The sequence below is a fragment of the Phoenix dactylifera genome, chromosome 17 (assembly GCF_009389715.1).
Source record: "Phoenix dactylifera cultivar Barhee BC4 chromosome 17, palm_55x_up_171113_PBpolish2nd_filt_p, whole genome shotgun sequence".
Taxonomy (NCBI): Eukaryota; Viridiplantae; Streptophyta; class Magnoliopsida; order Arecales; family Arecaceae; genus Phoenix; species Phoenix dactylifera.
The window spans coordinates 14,847,769-14,870,500 of NC_052408.1; the positions used below are offsets into that span (position 1 = coordinate 14,847,769).

General features: G+C 39.8%; 2 protein-coding genes across 2 annotated transcripts; both read right to left on the bottom strand.

The window, feature by feature from the left end:
• Window positions 1-1,318: 1,318 nt before the first annotated feature.
• Window positions 1,319-6,942, bottom strand: LOC120104268 (remorin-like). Its single transcript, XM_039115181.1, has 5 exons — window positions 6,602-6,942; window positions 5,154-5,207; window positions 4,972-5,059; window positions 3,129-3,210; window positions 1,319-1,870 (listed from the first exon to the last, which is right to left on the bottom strand). Exons 1-5 carry the CDS (start codon window positions 6,732-6,734, stop codon window positions 1,670-1,672), a joined length of 558 nt encoding a protein of 185 aa, XP_038971109.1. The 5' UTR covers window positions 6,735-6,942; the 3' UTR covers window positions 1,319-1,669.
• An 11,510-nt stretch (window positions 6,943-18,452) lies between these two features.
• LOC120104325 (nuclear transcription factor Y subunit C-2-like) lies at window positions 18,453-19,103 on the bottom strand. The gene has a single exon (XM_039115247.1). The coding sequence runs from the start codon at window positions 18,941-18,943 to the stop codon at window positions 18,578-18,580; it is 366 nt and encodes a 121-aa protein (XP_038971175.1). The 5' UTR covers window positions 18,944-19,103; the 3' UTR covers window positions 18,453-18,577.
• Window positions 19,104-22,732: the final 3,629 nt, after the last annotated feature.

The window sequence follows — 22,732 nt, forward strand, 5'->3', positions numbered from 1 at the left end:
AGAATGATATGGTCAATTGTTATTAGCCTGTTTTATAATTTTTCTAAGCTTGCCCTACCAAAGGTGGATCTATTAGACTATTACAGAGTTCGCATGCTCCTCATAGAAGTTTCTTCGCATACGTAAATGATAGACATGTCCTTTGCATTCTATCACCTATATAATGACATCGCATCTATCCATAAATAATGCACCAAAATATTCATATAAAATTAATGAATAATGTAAATCTTGTTCATTTACTGTAGACTTTTTTCCGAGATAATTACATCTGCTATATGTAATGCACATGTATCTACGTTTCTTTTTGAAGCTTGCTAAAAAAAAAAATCTGGTATCATAATCTAATAGCTCTTGTGAAAAAGCCCCGAACCCTTTTAGCTGCATGACACGCGCCTCCTTAAGAAATCATAATTTTTGACAGCGATAAAAAAAAGTCAGAAATTGTCATATCCCAAGTTCATTACATTCTTTAATTGATTCGAAAAATTAACATAATTTTGTTCTATATCCATCTAGGTCAGATTGAATTAGATTTACTATTTATTTTATTAAGCTATTGAATATTTTAAGTCCGACTAAGTCAAGACTAATCACACATGACTACCTGAGCTACAAACATATATATATTGACCATTCAATTATTTCTCAATTGAGTTGATGAGTCTCCTCTCTTGCTCTTAAAAAATATATATATATAATATATTTTTTATAAAATTTTAATTAGAAAAATAATTATATCAATTTACGATGTGTTAATTTACTAGTGGGACAGGTCGACCATGAGAAGAACAATAATACTTTTTTAGATTTTTTGCATGAATACTTTTTTAAGAATTTAAATTTGCACAAATTTTTTTAAAAAATTTATATTTATCTCTATATCCTCATAATATACTGTTTTTGTACAAATGTTCATAATATAACGTTCTTCTAACACCGTTAATAAAAAATATATTTATTTTAATTAAAAATAAAATAAATTTTTGAAATTGTTTTTTTGTTCTCTATCACGATCGTCTTATACATGTTTCTTTTTGCACATTTACTCATTAAAGATATTTTAGTTATTTTAATTTGAAACTATTAATTTTTTAACGGTGTTAGATGCCATGCGTACATATGCAAAAATAAGAAAAAAAATAAAATAGTAAAATAAGTGTTTGACAATATATATATATATATATATATATATATATATATTATTTTTTTAAAAAAAGTATTCAGACAATATTTGATTTTTTTTTTTTTTTGTGAAGCAGGCTGATGACTACTAATTAAAATTGAGATAAAAAAACGAAGTGACCATTTTAAGACATCGTGCTGTAACTTCTTGGATTACATTTCAGCAAGCAGATTGTCTTATATCATGATAATACTAAGATGGTTGTAAACCAGCAGCATGCCTTTTACATCCAGCCACTGAAGGAGGATTATTCATAGCTGAATAATCTTTACATTGTGAGCTAAAAGAATATAGATACATCACCAGGACATTTAAAGTTGTTGGACGGATCATCTATTTACAAGCACATCACACGCACACTGAAATCTGGACCGAAACTTCATCTAGAACTCCACATAACACCAACAGCAAGCACGGATGAGGAAACAAACAGCACCTAGACGATGCTTCCGCTGATCCCCTAACCTTCTATTGTGATCAAATTTAGGCACTGAAGCACCCAAGTACCTTCTTTGGATAAAGTCCTTTGGCGTGATATTTTGCAGCTGTCTCCTCTGCCTTTAAGATCTCCTCTCCCCGCTTGGCCTCAACAATTGCTCTCTTCTCTGCTGCTGCCTTGTGGATCATGGCGATTTTGTTCTTCATTTTTTCGGCATATTCCGCCTTCTTCATCTCAAGTGCTTCCTGTTCATACAGTTGTAACTCACAGCTTGCTTTCGAGTGGCAAACACAAGCATGATGAAAGGTGAACTGATTGATGATGATTACGGGAATTGACTGAATCAGCAGTTTAACTACATGCAAGTTTCTGTTTATTCCACAAGCACTTCATGACATTTTGTGTTCAGTTTTTCGGGCCCCACTTTGTTGTAAAATTATAGATGGAGAGAAGGAAGAACTTATCAGTTGAGGCGTGATTTCACTGTCCTTAAGAATAGATCGCGCCCCTCGGAGAATGGATCTCGGTGTAGCAGGTAATGGCGGCCTATCCTCCAGGATACAACAACTGGATCACTCCAAGCGTACACCCGCAGATGCAGTGATACTATCGAACAGCCCAGAACCGCTCAGGAAGATAGAACAGAGAAGTCCTCTTCGGGAACACAGAAAACAGAAGACTCTCGGGAACGCAGAAAAAAAAACAGAGAGAGAGGAAGATAAGTTTTTTTTATCTTAATCCTCGGATCTGATAGGGTTTAAAAAGAGAGGCGTTTTGAAAAGATACGGGCGTTTTTAAAAGACGCGACGTTTTATCAAGAGATAAAACAAAACAAAAGACGCGACGTTATCAAACAAAATAATTCAAAAAATAAAACGGCAAAAAGAAACCTGGCTCAAGCCCACACCCGCGGGGGGGGGGGGGGGGTCCCCCCTGCGCGTGATAATCGCAACGCGCCCGGTTAAACGTTTCCGGATCGGATTCGCCAATTTTGGCTTGGACCTCCATTGGGCTCGCGCGTGGGCTACTTTCTTTCTTTGCTTCACCAAGTTAAAAGGTTGAATACTATATAAAGATCTTTTGAGTTTTGTTCCTTTCCAATGTGGGACTAAAGAAAGTACACTAGACAAAAAGACAAAAGACAAAGAAGGGCAGACTCGGAATTTTGAAATATTCCAACACACTTCCCTTCCGGGGCCCATGAAGTATTTGGGTTCGAAGATGATCTTATCAAACTTAAACCGAAAACTTTCAGAAATTTTGGAGCCAATGAAGTTATTGCATTCGAAGTATTATTTTTATCAACCTTAAACTGTGTTGAGCCATTAATTTCAGAAATTTTTACTGGTATCTTGTTTGACTATCATTCTTGTTGACTTTAAGTTTCTAAGGAGCCTGACTTTGCTGTTTCAGTAATTTCTAAGACCAGTAATGGATATAATGGTGGTAGAAACAATGAGCTATTCAAACAGCCTTGCATGTATGAAGGAAGACTACGCTTACCTCAATTTTTCTCAACTCAGCTTCCACTGCTGCCTTCTTTGTGTTCTCCCATGAAGCAATAGATGACATCTTCTTCTGAGATCTGTTTGGGATTATCAAGTCCTTAGATGGAAAAGCATATAAAACTCCTATTATATAGAAAAATCATTAAGGTTTTGTATCTTTAATTATTTACTATCAAATTCTTTGTATGGTACAGTGTTTCAGTCTCAATCTTCATGGACGAAATATCGAACACTTAATGAAACCTTTGGTAGAGTACAGAGTCTGCCGACATAAGTTTTGGTGTTTGGTTACTTACATAAGGCCAGTCTATATATTCGAACTAAAATTGCCGAAGAAATTTCACTTGGATCATATTTGGTAAAGGCTCAGGACAAAGCCAACATACAAGCGCCCCCAAATTTTGGAAACACAAAAAACACCATAGTCATTATGGGCATTATTTAGTGTAAAGTAAAATCTTGGTTTATTATAGACATAAAACAAAAGGGCATAAGAAATGCACATCCGGCGATAACATGGAATCGAGATTTAGGCTGGGATAGGAATTATTTATATCAAGATGCAACATGTGACAATAAAATCTTAGGAAGTTGTTGGAAATGGTGGAAGAAATAGACTATAAGAAATGTGGAAGAGGAATGAAGAGAATAAATGAAATATGGGCAAGGCATGCTAATTCAAGTACTGCCTTAAAGATGGTAATTTCCCCTGCACTTTAGATGCAGGTGGGCTACTAGAAGTCCGTTCCAGGATGCAATGCCCAATTAATAAGCCTACTTGGTCTCTGCGCTACCCAACCGGCTTATGGAACTAAATAACCCAACCCAGAAAATTATGAAAGAAAAAGAACTGCTCAGTAAGAGTGTTCAAGAGTTTCATAAGTACAAAGAGAGGGTGTATATAAAAGATATCTGCATGTATCCACTCGCATACAATACAACTCTGTATAAAAATTAAAGAGCTGTATACAGGTGACTGTTAATTGCCGAACAGTCACCAAATAAAGACAAACAACTATTCAGCCGATAGTCATCTTAATAATAGAAAGCTGATTTTCTATTAAAAAAGAATAAAAATTTAATAGCCATTGGAACAGCCAAGGATAAGAAGACATCTGTTGGCACCAATGCCTTGTTCCAACATTTAAAAAACATTTGAACTTTTGTCCACCAACAGTCCAACAGTCAAAAGTCAAAAACACCAACAGTTAAAAATTGAAAGGCTATTTTTAATTAAAAAAAATACTCTGATAGAATTGGCAGGCAATTACAAAGAAATATAGGAGTCACATGATACAATTTATTATGGGTTTTGGTTTGAGGGGGAAGCTTAAAAATTGCACTTGGGAAGCAGAAGTTTGAATAGAAAGATATAAGTGACAAAAGCAAATACATCCATGTGTGCATACACATAGATATACATATACATACATATATATAGACATACATATACTATTCTTGAGCACTCGCATGTGTTCTTAATCTTAGCATGGATATTGAAGCAGGTGATCCATGGATGATGCACCAGGGCTTCTTGAGCCACTGATTGAATAATTATACAAGAGTCCAGTTAATTGGAATAATTCTGTATCTATGTACATATGTATGTTCATGTGTATATGTACTCATATGTGTGTATATATGTGTGTGTGTGTGTGTGTGTACATATGTATGTATATATACATACATACACATACATGTGTCTGTATTAGTCTAGTGTAGAACAAAAGTATATGTGAAGAAATGAAATCATCTTAGACTTCGGGATTCTTCTTCTCCAGACAAAATTATGAATATGTGCTCGAACAAATTGAGAATTTGAAGGAATTATATCTTACTTATTCTCAGCTTTGGTCTTTTCGCTTTCCTCCCATGCCTTGATCAAGGATATTCTCTTCTCAGTTGCTACCCGTGCAAGAACAGCATCTGCAATTTCAAAAGCATCAAAAAAATTTCTGTCTCCTTCCAAAAAATATCACAGGACAGTTTCGATTCTGTTGAAATTTCCTTAAACCCTTACCTCTATCAGCTGAACCTGCTGCGCTTTTCTCAGGTGGAGGAGAATCTGCAACCTCTGCAAAACAGAGAAGTAGAAAGGTTATATATGAAGCATATATTATAATTAGTTTGAGCTATTATACAACCTTCCCAGAATACACATGGTGCATGCTGAAAAGCCCAAGAAAAAGTAAATCATGCATAAACATATAGATCTTTTTTTTTGTTGTTGTGTTTTTTTTTTTTTTTTTTTTTTTGGGGGGGGGGGGGGGGGGGGGGGGGGGGGGGGATATTGGGAGGGGGGAGGTTGTAGGAGGAAAAATAAAACGATAACATAGACATAGGTACATTGATTTATAGTAGTTCAAAATATCTAATGGTTTACAATGATGCATCTTCTGTTTTTGATATAGATATGGCACTTCACACTATTTTTTATCACTATCTTCCTTTTGGAGTCACTCTTTCAATTGATGGCTTCATGTTCACACATGCCGACACACACAAACACACACAGAAGGAGGCATTGCTGAAGGCTCGAGTATATTCATGTTAGTAAAAGCAAGAAAGAAGAAACTTTTCTTGACGTTGGACTATTGGAGATATAATCCAAGTAAGCTCCAAATACAGTGCAGGTTCTCATCTATATCTAACTTAGGAAAAAGAAATAAATAAATAATCATATATCGCTCTGTAACAAATAAGATTTTCTTCAGATCATACAGCCCATCAATCATAACAAATACCGTGAAATTGACTACGTGGAAAACCAGAATTGAAGAAAAAGATACTAATTTTTTTTAGATCATATATCGACTCAAGAAAATTTAATAAAATACATGAGGGAAAACGCTTTGGATACCCTTATCTACATAACTTCCCTCCAGACAGAATTCAGAGCCACGAGAACAGAGAAAAGAAAAAAAAAAGGAAATAGGAAAAGAAGATCAGGAACGAATACAACCAAATCACCTTCTTTGATATCTGATGGGGATTCTTTTAAAAGGAGGGGGAAAGCACCTAAATCAGGTAATGGAGTGGTATAAGAATACACCACTCAAATCTCCACCAGGTCCATCCAAACTGAAAAATAGGTTATTGAAACTTGAAAGGTTTCCAAAAATCGGAATTCTGTTCCAAAAAAGAAAAGAAAAGAAAAAAGAACGCAAAACCTTGAATCCATGGAATCAAAAGGAATCTTAAATTTTATTAAAGAAAATAACTTTATCACCAAACGTAACAATTCCGAGACAAAAAAAAAAAAAACTAATTTTATATATTTTCTCCCCAGAAATCGCTTCAATTAACAGCGGAAACTTCGTAGCTAAATCCGAACCAAACTCTACTAAATCCAAAATTCCACATAAAACTCTCACAAACTCTGCAATTCTTCATCCATGAACGAGAAAAAAACAAAGGGAAAAGCACTAGAGAACAATAAAAGAAGAGGACAAGAGGAAGAGGCCTTACTCTCCACGACAGCAAGAGCCTTGGATTCGTCGGGCTTCTCCTCCGGAGGCGGCTGAGCCACCACCTTCTCCTCCGGGAGACCCTTTTCGGCCTCCGCCGAGGCCTCCATCTTCTTCGCCTCTTCCTCCCCCATCGCCTTCTCTCCTCTTCCTCCTCCTAATTCCACCGACGAAGCGCTAACTCCGACCCCAGCCCTCACGGCGAGATCCCTTACCCTAAATTATGCGGCCCCAAAGCTCGAAAGGAGAAGTGCAGGAGGAGCGGAAGGCTCGCTTTCTTGCAGTAGAAAAGAAGGGAGTGGGAGCTTTCCCGGCCACAGACAAATTTATGACCTCCCATCCCCCCTCTATTCGTAGGTGCATACGCGTGGTGGTAAAAATTTATATATCCGCCGTCGATGTTTCCAAAAACAGCACATCAAACCGCTAGCTTATACCGTCAGGCCTTGGGGTAGTTCTAAATACACCCCCCCTATTGCTCAGGACACCCCCCAAAAATTAAAAAAAAAATACCCAAACTAACCTTTAGTGTAATTACCATATTGCCCTTGAAATTTTCTCAGTACACCCCCCTTCCTCCTCCTCCGTTTCGTGCTCCGTTCGGCACTGGATCGCCGAACAAAATGCTTCTGTTCGGCTGAACGGTGCCGAACAGAAGGCTTCTGTTCGGCGATCCAGTGCCGAACAGAAGGCTTCTGTTCGGCGATCCAGTGCCGAACAGAAGGCTTCTGTTCGGCAACCCTCAACCGAACAGAATCCTTCTGTTCGGCGGAGGGGAGGGGAGGAGGGGTAGGAGGGTGGGGAGGAGGCGGCGGAGGGGGGAGGGGTAGTTGGAGGAGGGGGAGGTGGAGGAGGAGGAGGAGGAGGGGGAGGTGGAGGAGAAGGGGGTGGAGAGGAGGCAAAGAAGGGGGAGAAGGCGGAGGGGGATGCAGAGTAAGAGGGGATGAGGATGGGGGCGGAGGTAGAGGGGTGGAGGAGTAGGAGGAGGGAGGAGGGAGGAGGAGGAGGAGGCAGAGGCGGGGCGGAGGAGGAGGGGAGAGGGATGAGGGGGAGGCAGAGGTGGGCGGGAAGAGGGGGAGGGGGAGGAGGAGGATGAGGAGGGGGGAGGAGGAGGAGGCAGAGGCGGGGCGGAGGAGGAGGGGAGAGGGATGAGGGGGAGGCAGAGGTGGGCGGGAAGAGGGGGAGGGGGAGGAGGAGGATGAGGAGGGGGGAGGAGGAGGAGGCAGAGGCGGGGGTGGGGAGGTGGGGGGTGGGGAGGGTGGGGGTAATTTAGGAATTTTTAATTTTTTAGGGGTGTCCTTAGCAAATGGGGGGGTGTAGAGAGTATTTAATTTTTTTTTAATTTTTGGGGGGTGTCCTGAGCAATAGGGGGGTGTATTTAGAACTATGGCGTCATAATGTCTCGGAGGCGGATTAAAGGACATGTTGTTGCAGAAAATTACAGTTTCACCTTGTCTTCGAGATCCAACGGGTCAGGACCGCCTGATTTTAGCCTTATCCGCTTCAACGATGATGGATTTAGAGATGGTTGCAAGAGTATTTTCGAAAGCAAAAGCTCTGCCTCGGCTCCGTGATGACATGTGTGAAATGGTCTACTTTAGATCAAATATATTTTTTGTAGAGCTAATGAGGTTATAAATTAGGTGGCATCCATATGGCCAGCTATATGGATAGTATTGTATGGGCTGAAGATAGAAAGTTATCTCGAACACCCCAAAAAATTCTATTTTTTGCCTCTATTAGTTGTATTAAGAAAAGAAAAAAAACCCTTATGAGTCCGCTAATTGGGATGTTCGGTTGACCATGACAAGGGTAAAATAGTCATTTTAATCCCTAGAAAACGAGGCGATTCCGCGTTGATGTCGGTAAGAACGCGGTCTGCTTGCATTTGGGGTACCGCAGCGGCAGCGACCGGAAAGGCGAGGAAAGGAAATTTAAATTTGGACGGCTAGGAGTGGAAGCTTCCGATTAAGGACTTTTCCCTGGAGAATTAGTGGCCGTATGATGTCCACGTGGGGGTTGTCGTCTTATCCGTTCGTTTGCCGATTATTTTGGAGAAGGTGGGGTAGATTCGCTCACGCGGCAAGCGCGTGCGCTCTTACTCACTCTCTCTAAGCCAGACCGCCAATCTTATGTTTATTGATGGGTATGGCACAAGAATTTGTCTTCGTGGCATGAAGTCATTGCTGTATTGCTTTAGACTTTGCTCAGAAAATATATCTCATGTTTCCAATTATTGGATTATGTAATTCTTTATTAAAAAATAATAGTGCCGACGTTAGTATTGAAAAAAATAATATTTGTGTTGAGATCCTGAGGAGACACATGTTCGAATGTGCAACCTTCGACTAGTACAATTTGTAATTTTGTTCCACAATAAAAGACATAATTTATGAATACTTTATTGAAATCGGTTTCACGACAACGATATATGTTTCTCATCCTTTGACGAGATTATATTTTCGATTTTCTCATATATGCATTGCTTATGCACTTAAAATGGATTTTTATAAATTAGGGTAGGTGAAGAATTCGCGGCGCTAATGAGCTTATCGACCTTATTTAGTACCTCCTTAAAAATTAGTGTGCTAAAGATTAATGTTCAAACCAACTTAGATAATTCCTCTCTTTGTTTTTTTTCTTAAAGTTGATGTTCTCGAATAAAATTCTAATAGCTGCAATGACGGCAAAATCATAGTTCAATAGTTCTCCCAAACAGGATCCCTATTTGCTAGCTAAGAATGGTCTAAAAGGCCAGTGGATGGTCAATAGTTGCTGATGGGGGGCAAAATGGATCGTCCAGCCCACAACAAAAGAGGCACCCAATTTCGGCCCAATAGACACCAACGCGGACCAGACATGTCTTCGGTCCGGCTCAAAATCAGCTCGATTTCGGACTCCACTGAAAGCTCCTTCGATATTGGATATTCGCCGAGTTCGCTCTCCTACGTGGTCGTACATCGCGACGCCACCACGATGTACTACTCCGGCTATGCTTTGACATAGCTGTCAACGCCTTACTGTTCTCAAGGACGGACTCCACCGTATGTCACAATTAAGCTCTAGCTGCGCGCCACTCCCTCTCATGATGGAAATGGGCCATACTCTGCCACGGCTGTCAACGCCTTACCGTTCCAAAAAACGGACTCCACCACGTGCCACAATCAAGCTCTGGCTGAGCGCCACTCCCACTCATGATGGAAATGGGTCATACCTCCGCCACCTAAACGCTCCCTATCGGGACTTATAAAGAACCCCAACAAGTAATGCCTAAGGGATTTTTTGACTGGACCTACTAAGCTCCACTCTAACTTGATCGTTGGAGGGTCCTCACCGAAAACATCAGTGAGGCTTTGTGTAGGAACACCGTCGGTCGCAGGAGGTGGCTCTCCTCATCTTCCTCCGCACTCCGGCAGCTCCTCCGACTCCTCCGGCGTAGTTACCCTCGGACCGATTTGAACCACAACAGTTACATAAAAGCACATCAAAGAAGATCATTAGTTTAAGCATTGTACCAACTTCACGAACCACTTTGATAGGCCTCAGTGCAACCATTTTATTACATGCCTTATTTGTATCTCCTTTCATTCCATATTTATCTCTTTCACATCCACAAACAATAAGAGTTCGGGTTGATGCTTAAATTTCTCAGAGAAGTTGTCTACTGATGATGTTAGATTTGTATATATTTTTTAGCAATACAATGACATTGATAGCTCCACACACGACAAGTTCACTCTTGGGTCAATTGGGTTGGATTCTCAGTCACTTTCAATGCCAGTCACGCAACGGTCAATTGGATTTTCCCCTTACAGAACAAATAAGAGCAAATTGAACCAATTCGGCGAAAAAGGTATTAAGAACTCAACATAGTTTGTGACGGATGAGATGAAGATACAGCACAACGAATGGATAATAGAGGTGGGACCATAAGCTAAAATCCAGGAGATTCCATACATAAATCATACGTCTTCCCTTGTCTTCACTACTGTCAATCACATCGCATGAATTGTATTCCTTGTATGCTGCATCTCATTGTATCTTTTAATCTTAACTTCTTATTTATTTGGTTAAAGAGGAGAGCATAAATTGTAACATCTTATTTTTTTTCACAGAAAGCAAATGGTCACGTTAGTGCCTGTTTTCTGATCCAATTTGAAGAAAAATTAAGACTTGATAGAAAGAATAAGGTCTACTTGAAGAGCCGTGTTGCTATAAACTTCACACTAGGCCACTTTAAAGGGACATGGATCAAATTTAATATATAAAGACGCTTTCTTGAAATCAGTGCCCTGTGACTTTTCCTCAGCTTGTTAATTGCTTTAGGACTATACAAGGTCACAGCATCAGCATTGTTGCTTTCCTAAGGGTCCAGTCTTTTCAGGTTCCTTTCTTCTGGGCCCCTTTCAGACTTCCAAATTTAAAGCCTGCCCCCGGCTCTCGGTAACAAAAAGGAAGTGCCCCAAACACGCCCTCGCGACTTCTTGCGGGTAAAATCGGTGATTCCGCCGCGGTTCGGCCCCAGTGTCGGCAACGCCTTGCTTTCGAATTAGATGAGGACACGTAGCGCGGCCGCGGAAAATTGTGGGGCCCCCTGCCCATCAAATGAGTTATCATATTGTATATTGTTGCATTATATATTGCGCATTGTGATTTATATTATTACGAATGTCGTAAAGTGAGGTTGATTTCTTAAGGTCATGGTCATGATTTATTCTTTTATTGGTTGAAATAGATAGGACATTGATGACGTTTATTTTTTTTGATAGAACAACTATACTATTAGATTACCTAACACGGCATCAGCAGTACAGTCAAAGTTAAGAGAAGAAACCAGACGTATGTTTAGTTTCATATCAATTATTCGTAGGATAAATTTTAAGTACTTATAATAGAATCAAGAAATTTAAATAATATATTCTAACTATTTTTTGAGGATGAGGTCATCGATTATCATAAATGATATCAGAGTATATCCGACTCATAATCTATGTGGCCTAGAAAACACGGCAATATGGATCTATTGAGGCTGACTATAGACCGATCATGGTGCTTGTTATTAGATTTGAATGGATTTGAATTCTTAGCCTGACGAGGATGTTAGAACTTAAATAGAAAGAGTATGTGAGGATCGTGCAGGCGTGTATTTAATTCTACATCGGTTATTCATTAGATAGGTCTTAGATATTTATACAGGATCAAAAAAAGATAAAACTCGAGAAGCTAGGCAAAAGAACAAAGCTATGTTGAGCTACAGATAAGCCAGGCAGGTAGCAGGCCAAAAGATGACCCAGAACTGTAACCAGAATTCCATTGAAAGCCAGTGAAACCAATTACAAAGTAGAAGAAACCCCAGAATTGGAGCAATTGAGATCCCAGCAGCAAACTTCCTGAAGAGAAACACTTGCATACAGTTGCAGAGACAGCTGCTAGTAAGAATAGCAACAGCTGATGAGTAGAACCGGCCTGACGAGAATCTAGAGAAGCTGGTGTCAATATGAGCAGCTGTTTCCACTCATGTTCAATGTATTCACAACCTACCTTACCATGTCCAGGATAGGTAACTATAACAAATCCTGCACATAAAACCCAGATAGATAAGAGCAAAAGGAGAGAAAAACTGCACTGTCCTAGAAATATGAGAAAACCAGAAAACTAACACAGCAGCCCACCAGCTTGAAAAATAAGAGTTTAACATAAGTAACTCCAATGGCATGAGGAACATATAATTCTGACGGCGTACCAGAGAACACTCCACTCCGAAGAAATACAGATTTCCTGATGCCCCCTGCTCAATATGACTTAAAAGAAGTTGAAATCTAAAGATTAATGAAACATTGCTATAAAGTCATAGATGGTTTCCGTAGACTGATTTAAGCAGCCAAGATCAAAAGCATGAGCAAACCCAAAACAAGAGTTCGAAGTGACAACTTGAGATCTAAGGCCTATAAGTTGACAAAGTTGGGCCATGTCCATTAGCTACCTCGAACGTGGAATTTGGAGTCATGTTACGAGAAAGCTCTTGCTGGTCTGGGGAATGGGAGGGCTAGGAATTGCCGGGCTATCAAATAATGAGTGCATTTGTCCTCTGAAGTAAGTCGATCTATCGTCGAATACCTAGTAGAGGTTAAATTTGAATTCAAAATTTCAAATTTGCTTCTGTCACCAGGAAGATTTAAATTTTCATCCGGCGAAAGGACACAAGGCTGCTGCTTCCAGATTAGTTTATATTGACCGGCCCTCTAAATGATGGTGGTGAGTACTGCAAAAATTAAGTTGGATCACTTTATCCTATGCGAAACATGATGGATAGGCTTGTCAAATGGGGCGAATCAACTCTTCAGACTAATGCCGTAACAATTAGATGGTCATCGCTAATTAATAAATAGTTAGTGTCAACTAAATCACTTTAGTGCTAAAGGCAACGTTTAGCCCTTAGCAAGCTTGCTCGGCCCATTGAGATGCTGGATGTTAAAATCATATGATTGGTTAGGTCCATTGATTGATTGATTACGTCAAACTTAGTCGGTCTTACTAAATTTCACCTTGATTGATTATGCCAAACTCAGTCGGCCTTACCAAATTTTGTCAGCCTCCTAGCTTATATAAAGGTTGCGCATGTATATTGTAAAGACAGACAGGAATACAATTCTTTTCTCTTATTCTCCTCTTTCAACACTAGATAACAGAGGCGATGTTCTAGCTAAAATATAATCCAATGTCTTGGATATGCTTGGCCCTGCGAACCAATCTGAAAGCATACAAAACTCCTAATTTTCCTCCTAATTTGCAATTAGTCTATTAAATAATTGTGCGGTTGTGTATATATATCCTTACTTGACTCGCTAGCATCCCTCCATCCACAATAAGAATGATAGAATTATTCCACTAGAATTATTTGTTCAAGTGAATCTTCCAATATTTGCTGATGCCACCATGCATCACGCGATCGAATATTGTTTGATGTTTGGACTTTCAAATACTATTTTAGAGGTAAAGGACTTTAACAATTTTAATTTTCATAGAGCGCCATTTCATCATCAGTTTTAGTCTTTTAATTGCTTCAATTGATTTTAAGGGATATGTTAATGCAAAGATGAGCAATGCTATGGCGACCGTTATTTTAAAGATAGATTGTATTAGGTTGGATCCAATTTTATGGAACATAGCTAGTGACGAATGAAGGAGTTTTTTGCAAGCTAGCTTGTGTTTGGTTTGGAATTCAGCCCGAGCTCGGTCATCCCCCATCATAATCCTGGCAGTCGGATGACAGCATTACTTACCTATTGAGCCATTAAATTAGAATCTAAACCCTACCCACCGCCTATCTTTTCCCTACCTAATTTCCCTCACACCTGCCCCTCTCCTTACATTTGCCACCGCAATGCTTCAAGATCCGTACCAATACGCCGATCTCCTCCTACCATTGGATCACTTTAAGATCCATACTGATACAGCTTCTTCCCTCACCCACCCCTTCCTCCTCTGGATCGCTTCGAGATCCATGCCAATAATTTCCTTAACCTCAGTTTTTTCTCATTTTCCTGCTGCAATCCTACTCGCTTATTCTTCCACTCCTACCGAATCACTTTGAGATCTGCACCTTCTCCTTATATTTGGTACAGCAACGCTCTAAAGTTCGTACTGAATACTGATACGTTAATCTTCCCTACCATTGGATCACTTTGATATCCATGCCAGTATAAGCTAACATTGTGAACTCTCTGGAATTTCCTGTCTTGCCCTCTTCTCATCTCCCTTTTCCAAACCCTTTCCGCTCCTATAGGACCCCTCTCTTATGTTTTCTGACACTACCCTCCTCCCTCCTCTTTCTTTATCGCATGCATGCGTAACGTGGGAAGAGGATGTTCGTCATTTCTTTGTGGCAACCTCCCAATGTTCAAGTCCAAAAAAAAAGGTAGAAAAAGAGAAAAGAAACCTTATGTTTTAGGTCAGCAACGTCCTTCCTTTATCAGATGATGAAATGGAAAGAGGACAGTTGCAGGATATAACAAAGGGCTATGGCACAACATTTTCTGGTGGCAAGATATAACAGATCAGTGATCTCCACATTTCAGCATGGTATGGTCATGGGTGCCTGCGAGCGGGATGGTATGGTCATGGGTGCCTGCAGAGTGATCTTCTCTATTTTTTTCTCTGTTTCTTTTCTTGTTTTAGTCAGCTACATCCTTCCAAGGAAAGGCAGAAATCGATATACATTTCATGGTTCAGTAAGGCATGCAGGGCACGGTGGAGATGAGCACCGATTACCGAACCTTTTCAAAACGGCTGGATGGTGCCACGCGGAAGTCTGTCATGCGGATATCTCGGCGAACCTCGGCGTGACACTTATGGTTCTGGGACACTAATCAGGCTCTTCTTTGTACGGCTTGTACAGGCTTCTGTATCAAAAGCTTCCCTCTGTTACGAGGCACCACCTGCACTCTCTTTTGTGCTGGACTAAAGCCACGCTGGCCAGCAGGCCTTTTTGAATGGCCAATGCCTTTTTTTTTTCCGAGTCTGCGACGTGGCCTCTCTCTATTAGTCCAGGAGTACGTACTTCGCCCCCCGGTAAAAGGGAAACTGGGGCTCAAACCCACTGGATTCCCATTAAAAAAATCTCTATAAATACCAGGGAGGAAGAGCGTTGCCAAATATTAGACTCGGGGCTAGCGTTAGCCATACCTTCGTCCTTGGGGGCGTATAATTTTGATTTTTTGTTCAGATGGATGTGTACATCTCGGAGGAGTACGTGATCAGACGGCGGAGGGAGAGGGAGAGGGAGAGGGAGATGGGGATGTCTGCTTCTGGGGCAGGGAAGCGCAGGGAATCCGGCGGTGAGGAGGAGAAGGCCCGCCGGAGATGGACGGCTTGGATGGTTGGGTTGGTGAAGGAGAGGAGGGGGGTCCGGGATAATGGAGGAGAAGATGGAAGCGAGGAGGTGGATTTCGGATGCTTCTCTCCATAAGTGGGTTCGCAGGAACTCCTCCGGGCTCCGGCCTCATTTTTATCACATAAAAAACGCTCCTCCTTCGTAAAAAATGCAGGCCAATAGTTAACTTGCTTCGTGTTATGTCTCGAACAGTATTTATTTTGTTTGGTTATTTAGATAGTCTCCACTTTTGTTATAGTTGCTGCTATTTTTTTTTTTTTTGTGTCAAATATGTCTGTGGATGAGGGGTGGTGCTGCGTTAATGCGTGATTTTATTAAGACGAGAGCATATCAATTTTATGAGGCCCGGGTATCAGGGTATGGAGATAGGTTAAGCTAAGTTGTCTTATAAATGGACTTTTCTATGTATTTATCAAATACATATATATTAAAATTATATATTACTTTAAAAATGTAGCTATTGAACAATAAATAGTTTTTTATAAAATACTACTTAAAAAAGCACTATTTTTGAAAGTACTACTGCTAACGGCTTTGTCAAATAAAATTTTAAAACCTTAGTGACTCGAAACAATATAAAATTAGGCCTATAAATACAACAATGCCTAGGTGGAAAACAAAAACATTTACCTGTTAATAATTCAATACTTTCTCGTTCAATAATCCACTTAAGTGGACAAGTTCTTACATTTCTCTAGCAAATTCAAGTTTTATTCCTCACAAGGTTATAAAATACATTATTCACACTCACCGGCCGGTTCCACTTTTGATGATTTTTTTTTATCAATTTATATTGATGTATCATGAAATATTCCTGTTATCATGATGACCCCACCATGCCAGATATAATTTGACTTTGTGTCAGACTTAGGTCCAGCCCAAAAGAGATTTTTGTTTTGGTTGGACTCAATTCAACAGGATGGCTGATCTGGTCCCGCTGAAGGAATTGTTCAAGAGATATGAAACTCAAATGTAAGATTGCCCATGAAAGGGGGTTCTAGGTAAAGTATAGATGACCGAGACCTGAACTAGTAACTCGACATAAACCCTTTTAGATATAACTCCTTATGTAGATAAAATTTACGGATAAGTCTCGAGCGCGAAGTTTAAACTGGTCTCCCCTCGGCAATCCAAGTAACGGGACTAAACATTTACGAAAGTATCTCCGACAAAATGTGTCGGCTCAAATTTTGACCAGCCTCCACTCAAGCCTCGGGATAGGACCAGTTGAAACATCACCTCAAAATTTTTTTTCCGCATAACCCCCCTGATTAATACCAAATTTACGGATAAGTCTCAAGCATATGGTTTTAGTTACGCGATTTCAAATCACCGCGGTAGCTCGATTTATGGAGGTGTCGAATTCCTGCAGGTCACTTGCCGGGACTAGATTAAAGTCTCCAGCATGAAGTATGAGCTAGTCCCGGTAGACCAGTTGACGAGACTACCTCGCAGCATCATGCGTGAACTAGTCCCGGCAGTCAAGGTGACGGGATAAGTTAAATTTCGCATAAAAACTTCTACGGTAAATGCCCTAACATAACTTAAAGATTTAATTTTGGAATCCCATGAAGCTTGAATTGTCTCTGCTAACAATTGTAAAGGCTAGTATAAGCTAACAATTGTAAGGCAAGTTTTTGATTGGCACGATATGCACAGAGCGTATTGTACCATATTGATTCGGTACTAATATCTAGTATGGGTGGCGTACCGACACTCGATATGTTAAAAAAATTTCGTACCATATCGTACCAACACTGTGCTAGTGTAACATCGATACGGAGTCCGGTACCGAGACGATGAACCTTCATATATACTATCACTATTTTGTTGAGACAAGGTTTTTTGCCTTTTTAGGAGAAGCTTTTACATGTTGCTTTTCCAGTATTGACCTTATATTTCTTGCTAGCTCTTGTAAGTTGTAGCAGCTTAGGTCCCCACAACTACCCAATCTATTGACTGAAGTCGCAAACAGCTGCCACATAGCCTCCTATCTAATTGTATTGAAACCATCTAATATTCATCATGTGTGATGCTTGTGACTTATGTAACATTGTTTGTACCTAATGGTATTGAGGAGGATAAGTTAAGAACTATAGTGGCATTTATATACTCATAGGCCCTTCCACCGACTATCGAAGCTCACGGTCTTTCTTACCTAACAATATCTCCACATTGGACAAGTTAAAGGAGTCTAGTGGTGCTTATATGATCATATACTCATTCACCTACTAGCTTAAATTTATGGGTTGGATTTTAACAAATGGAAAGCTATAATTTGTGATGTTTTATACTATATCATGTCCATGACTAGAATGCAAATAGTGACATATTTTTTCAATTGAATTGGCAAACAAGCTTTAATTTTAATTTATCTTATTCTTGCTTGCTTAGTCTCTATATTATATTTTTCCCAAAATATATCTTTCTCTTAGTTTACGAGAAAAATTAAAAGTCTTTTAGAAAGTTTAAAATGATCTATATTAACTTTTCTAATTTGCATCATTATGATAGCCTAGGGACTACATTGACTCCACAAGTTCTTGATGGGGACAAATATAATACTCGGAGGTGTGTAGTAATTGTTGTTCTTGGAGGCTTGGGGCGAGAAATAAATTTTATTTTGTGGATGAGTCTTTACTCAAACCAAAAACTTTAGGTGTATTATGGGCTAGGCACCATTCAAGCTGACTTGATTACACCTGAATGAGAATATTACAAGGCTAACATGGCTAACTGCGCAATTACACATGGAATCAAAGGAGTTTCTATCGTATGAGGGAGAAATTTTGTCAGAAAATTCTTCATTTCCATTTTCTCTCCAACAAAGTTTCTCTTAGATGAACGCCACATTCATAAAACGTATATCTTATCCAAGGTTTCAATAAATACAAAGAGCATGCTTGGGAACTTCTCGTAGGATTTGGAGGGATAGCCTGGGAAGCAAGATGACCGAAAGATTTAAAAGTATATATTTAGCCCATTTATTGTCTTCTCTCGTGCACTTACTGTCAAAATATAATGTCCAGGAGTTGCAAATAAACCTGATAACTGATCCAAAGAGCATCTTCTCATTTCTTTCATCTATCTTTCCACCACCATGTTGTCAGACTTCGCCGCTGGACCCATCCGACTACCATTGGAATCAGACACCATCTCGATGAGGAAGTCGAAGATATCGGTGGTCATAACAGCGGCTGCAACATCCTCCTTGTGGAGAGTCCTCCTCTTGCCTTGAAGGTTCACCATCCATGCCCTCTGCGTCAGCTCCTCGATGAAGAGCTCGCATGCCTTTGAGAACACAATGGGCGCCTCCCCGGATATCATCTTCACTTCATCACCTGACCTCTTCATGATCTTCTTTATCCTTGCCAGTGGGAGCGAGTGGGGTCCAGTCCTCCCTGAGACTCCACCCAAGAGGATAGCTGAGTAGCTTCCGGCCTGTCTCATGTCTATAAATGTGTTGTGTGCGCGTGAGAGAGAGAGAGATCTCTTTCTGGTACTGTGTGAAGGGGAAGAGGAGATTCGGTTTGAAGAGATGGTGAGAAGTCTTTATATACAATTAATAGAGAGGGGGATGGGAAGAAGAGTGGGGTTTAGTGGTTGCCGGCCGGCGGTAGAGGGGCCGGCATACACCTAAAAGAATACAAAGAGATCATATGAGAACGTTTAGCCGTTTCCATGTAGAACTTCAGAGAAAGACTTATATGACTGGGCCCAGGGCCCCACCTGAGCCGATTTGGACAAACGTTGCGTGCTATTCTTGCTGCCCGGTCGAGCAAGGAAGCAGTTTAGGCTTCAAGCAAACTACTTGCAGACATGCACCAAGAGGTTGGAGAGATGGCATTTGTTACCACGCTCAAATCTCATGCAAGGTGGCAAGGGGGATTGTGCATATATAGATTTGTTGCCGAGCACTGCAGATCAGTTGATAGTGGAGTTACCAAGTTAGCACTTTTGAGCCCAATGATGTGCAATTTACAGGCATGCAGAAATATTTTTCTATGATACCGAATGCATCCTTGGAAAACTTTCGAATTCAGAATAAGCCACGTTGCAGTAATCACATTTTTTGTAAACAAAGCACTAAAAGAAACCCAAGCCGAAATTAAACTATGTTCTGTACTTTTCTGTTGAACTTGATTTCAACATGGTATCAGAGTAAAGGTTCTGAGTTCGAATTCTGTCTCTATACTCTTTAATTTCATTATTAAAAAATTTTCACATGTTGGGCTCATCCATTAAAGCAAAGTCCGGCCCACATGTGTGGAAGAATGTAAGAAAATATAAAATATATAAATAAATTTTTCTCATCTTATTAGCTTAAGCTTTTGGGACAAGTGTGATGATTTTAACATTCTCACATTGTTATTTCATATCATATACTCAAATAGCATGAATTGTTTTATTTTATTAGGATTTACCACCAAAGCAAACTACAATTTTTTGTGCTTATGTGATTAATAATTGGATCATGCATGATTACCATATTGAGATCTTAACACGTGGCAAAAGCATGAGCATTCCTTCTACACTCATCTCATAAACTTTATATAGAACTGGAGTTGGTAGGGATTTGGTCTAGACTCCTTTGCATAAAGTATTATGGCCAACAAATTTGATTGGAAGGAATAAAGAAAAAATACTGAAGTTTATCGTATACTAGTATACTACAGATATACAGGTCATAACAGTTGACAATCCCTTGCTTAACCTTCTGGGATGGATGGTGCTGTGCCGAAATTAATGTTAAAATAGTGATGATGACTGTTCGAAACTACCTTATCTTTTTCTCCATCTAAAACATACGCTGTAAATAGATTCAAAGAGAGTATATTTATAAAAGCAGCACATTGATGAACCCCATAATAATATTAGGAAGACAACTACTGTTAAAAACTATTTTTAAAATTCATAAATATTGCTTGCCGGATATCATGTACAGAAACACTGAATAGACAACTAAAGCGTTGGATGGAGACAATCATGAAAGATTGACAACGAAAAAACAGCGAACGCATGCACATGCCTAAGATTTGCTTTAATTTGTAACCAGACAGAGTTCCTTTTCATGAGATTGTTCATGCCCAGGTTTCATGCTACTAATTTTGTTAGCATAGAGGTGAAATTCCACCCTGGTCTTTTCTCAAAAAGAGTAAAACTTGCATAATTGATAAGAACAGAGCCTTTTATTCCTTTAATCCTCTAACTTTTTGTGTTTTTCAAATACTAACATCTCATCTTCACGCAAGAACTTTAAAAAGATCTAAGTAGGTTGTATGTTAGTATCATTCTTGAAAGAGAAAAATGTAAATGGATGCTGCCCTTAAGAGTTATTCCATTATACTACCCAATGTTAGTCGCATTGTGAAATTGTTTGACATGACATCCCATCATCTTCTACCATGGAGATAGAAGCTCCCTCCCAGGAAATTTAATTTTCTGGAAAAATCTAGTTTATGTTCGTTTGTTTCAAAAAAAAAGTTTTTCATTTTCTATGAAAATATCTCCCCCCCCTCCTCCCCCACCCGATTAAGTATTGTGAGAACCCGTACGGACGTGTGTTTATTCCCATATTAGTTATTCACTGAGTAAATCTTGGGTACTTATATAGGATCAGGTAACCTAAATAATACCTTTCGGCTAGCTATTTTGGGTGAGGTCCTGAGTTATTACAAATGGTATCAAAACGAACTTGACCCATAATATATGTGGACTAAGGGACACTGCAGTACGGATTTAGTGGAGCTAACCATGGGCCGATCATAGTACTTGTGATTAGATTTGAATGGATTTGAACTCTTAGCCTAATGATGATATCAGTGCTTAAACGGAGGAAGTATATGAGGACCTATGCGGGCGTGCATTTAGTTCCACATTGATTATTCTCTAGGTATATAGAATTAAGGATCTCAAATAATACTTTCTGACTAACCTTTTTAAGTAAGATTCTAAAGTCGCTGCAGATACAAACTAGGTCAGAATCCTATACCACTCGACTATGCTCTACGCTAAAATCGGTCACCTGCATTGGTTGGTCCAAATATGGTTAACTCTAACATCTTGCAGCAAATCCTGTACAGGAGCGCATAGGTTGGCTGCATCACACCTAATAGCCATCTTCCCTGCCTGAACAAGAACGACAAACGCCAACCATGATCAATGGATCTCTTGATTTGAAATGCATAAAAGTGTCATGGTGTCACCTTGTATTGGATTGGGCTGTGGTGGGCCAACGAAGTTTAGTACCCAACTCGTGGGCGATGGTCCCCATGTCTCGACATCATGATGCACCCGCGTGCATGCCTTTACTCAATTCTCAGAGTGGATTCACCGCTCTCCGAGTCCCCCACGCGGCACTCCCACCTCCCAACCTTTTCAAGCACCCAGCCGTTCTTTTTCTCGCCTTTAAAAGATAGAGAAGAGCCAAGCTCTACAAGCACTGCTCGAGGAATAACTTTTGAAGGTCAAGATGAGATCTTCAACACTAGGTTGGGTTTTCGTAGAGGGGATAACTTTTGAAGCATTGCCCCCGCAGGATAGTTTATTCAGCAGAAAAAGTTGCTTTTTTATGTTTGGTTAGAGGGATACAAGAGAAATAAACGAGTACATCATTTTTTGCAATTATTTAGATTTTATCTGAAGGTTAAGATTACCTTCCAAATTTTAGTGTGTTCAAAGAGTGGACGAACGAAATTCTTATATTTCGTGGAACAACTCTATTCCACCAATTCCTACTTGGATAAGGCTATTCCGTGGCTTTGTACGATACTCGGCAGGTTAATCCCCGATATATCCCTCTGCCAAACATAGCCTAAAAGCCGACACAAATCCCTAAAATTTAGCCATTTTTGTCAGGGGGAAAGACTAATCAATCAAGGACAGGTCAGACATGTATCATTCAGGGGGTCCACGATACATAGTGGCACCGGGGGGTACGTACATACAAGGATCCTGCCTTGATTGAGGATTTTTTTTTCTGCTGTAGCAGAGGGAACTGGTGCTTGTGGAAGCATCAAATTAGGGGGACCAAGAACAACTTGGTTTGAGATCTAGATTCTGGTGAAATTTTGTCAGTTTACATGCAAGGAAGGCACATATCAGAAATGAGGAAAATGAGAGCGACAAAGTTGACATCAACGAAGTCATGACACGGCACTGCTAAAGCCAAAAGAAACCAAGCCGTCCAAAGAAATCATCTTAGCAGAAAAAAAAAAGTAGATTGAAGCATCAGAGGAT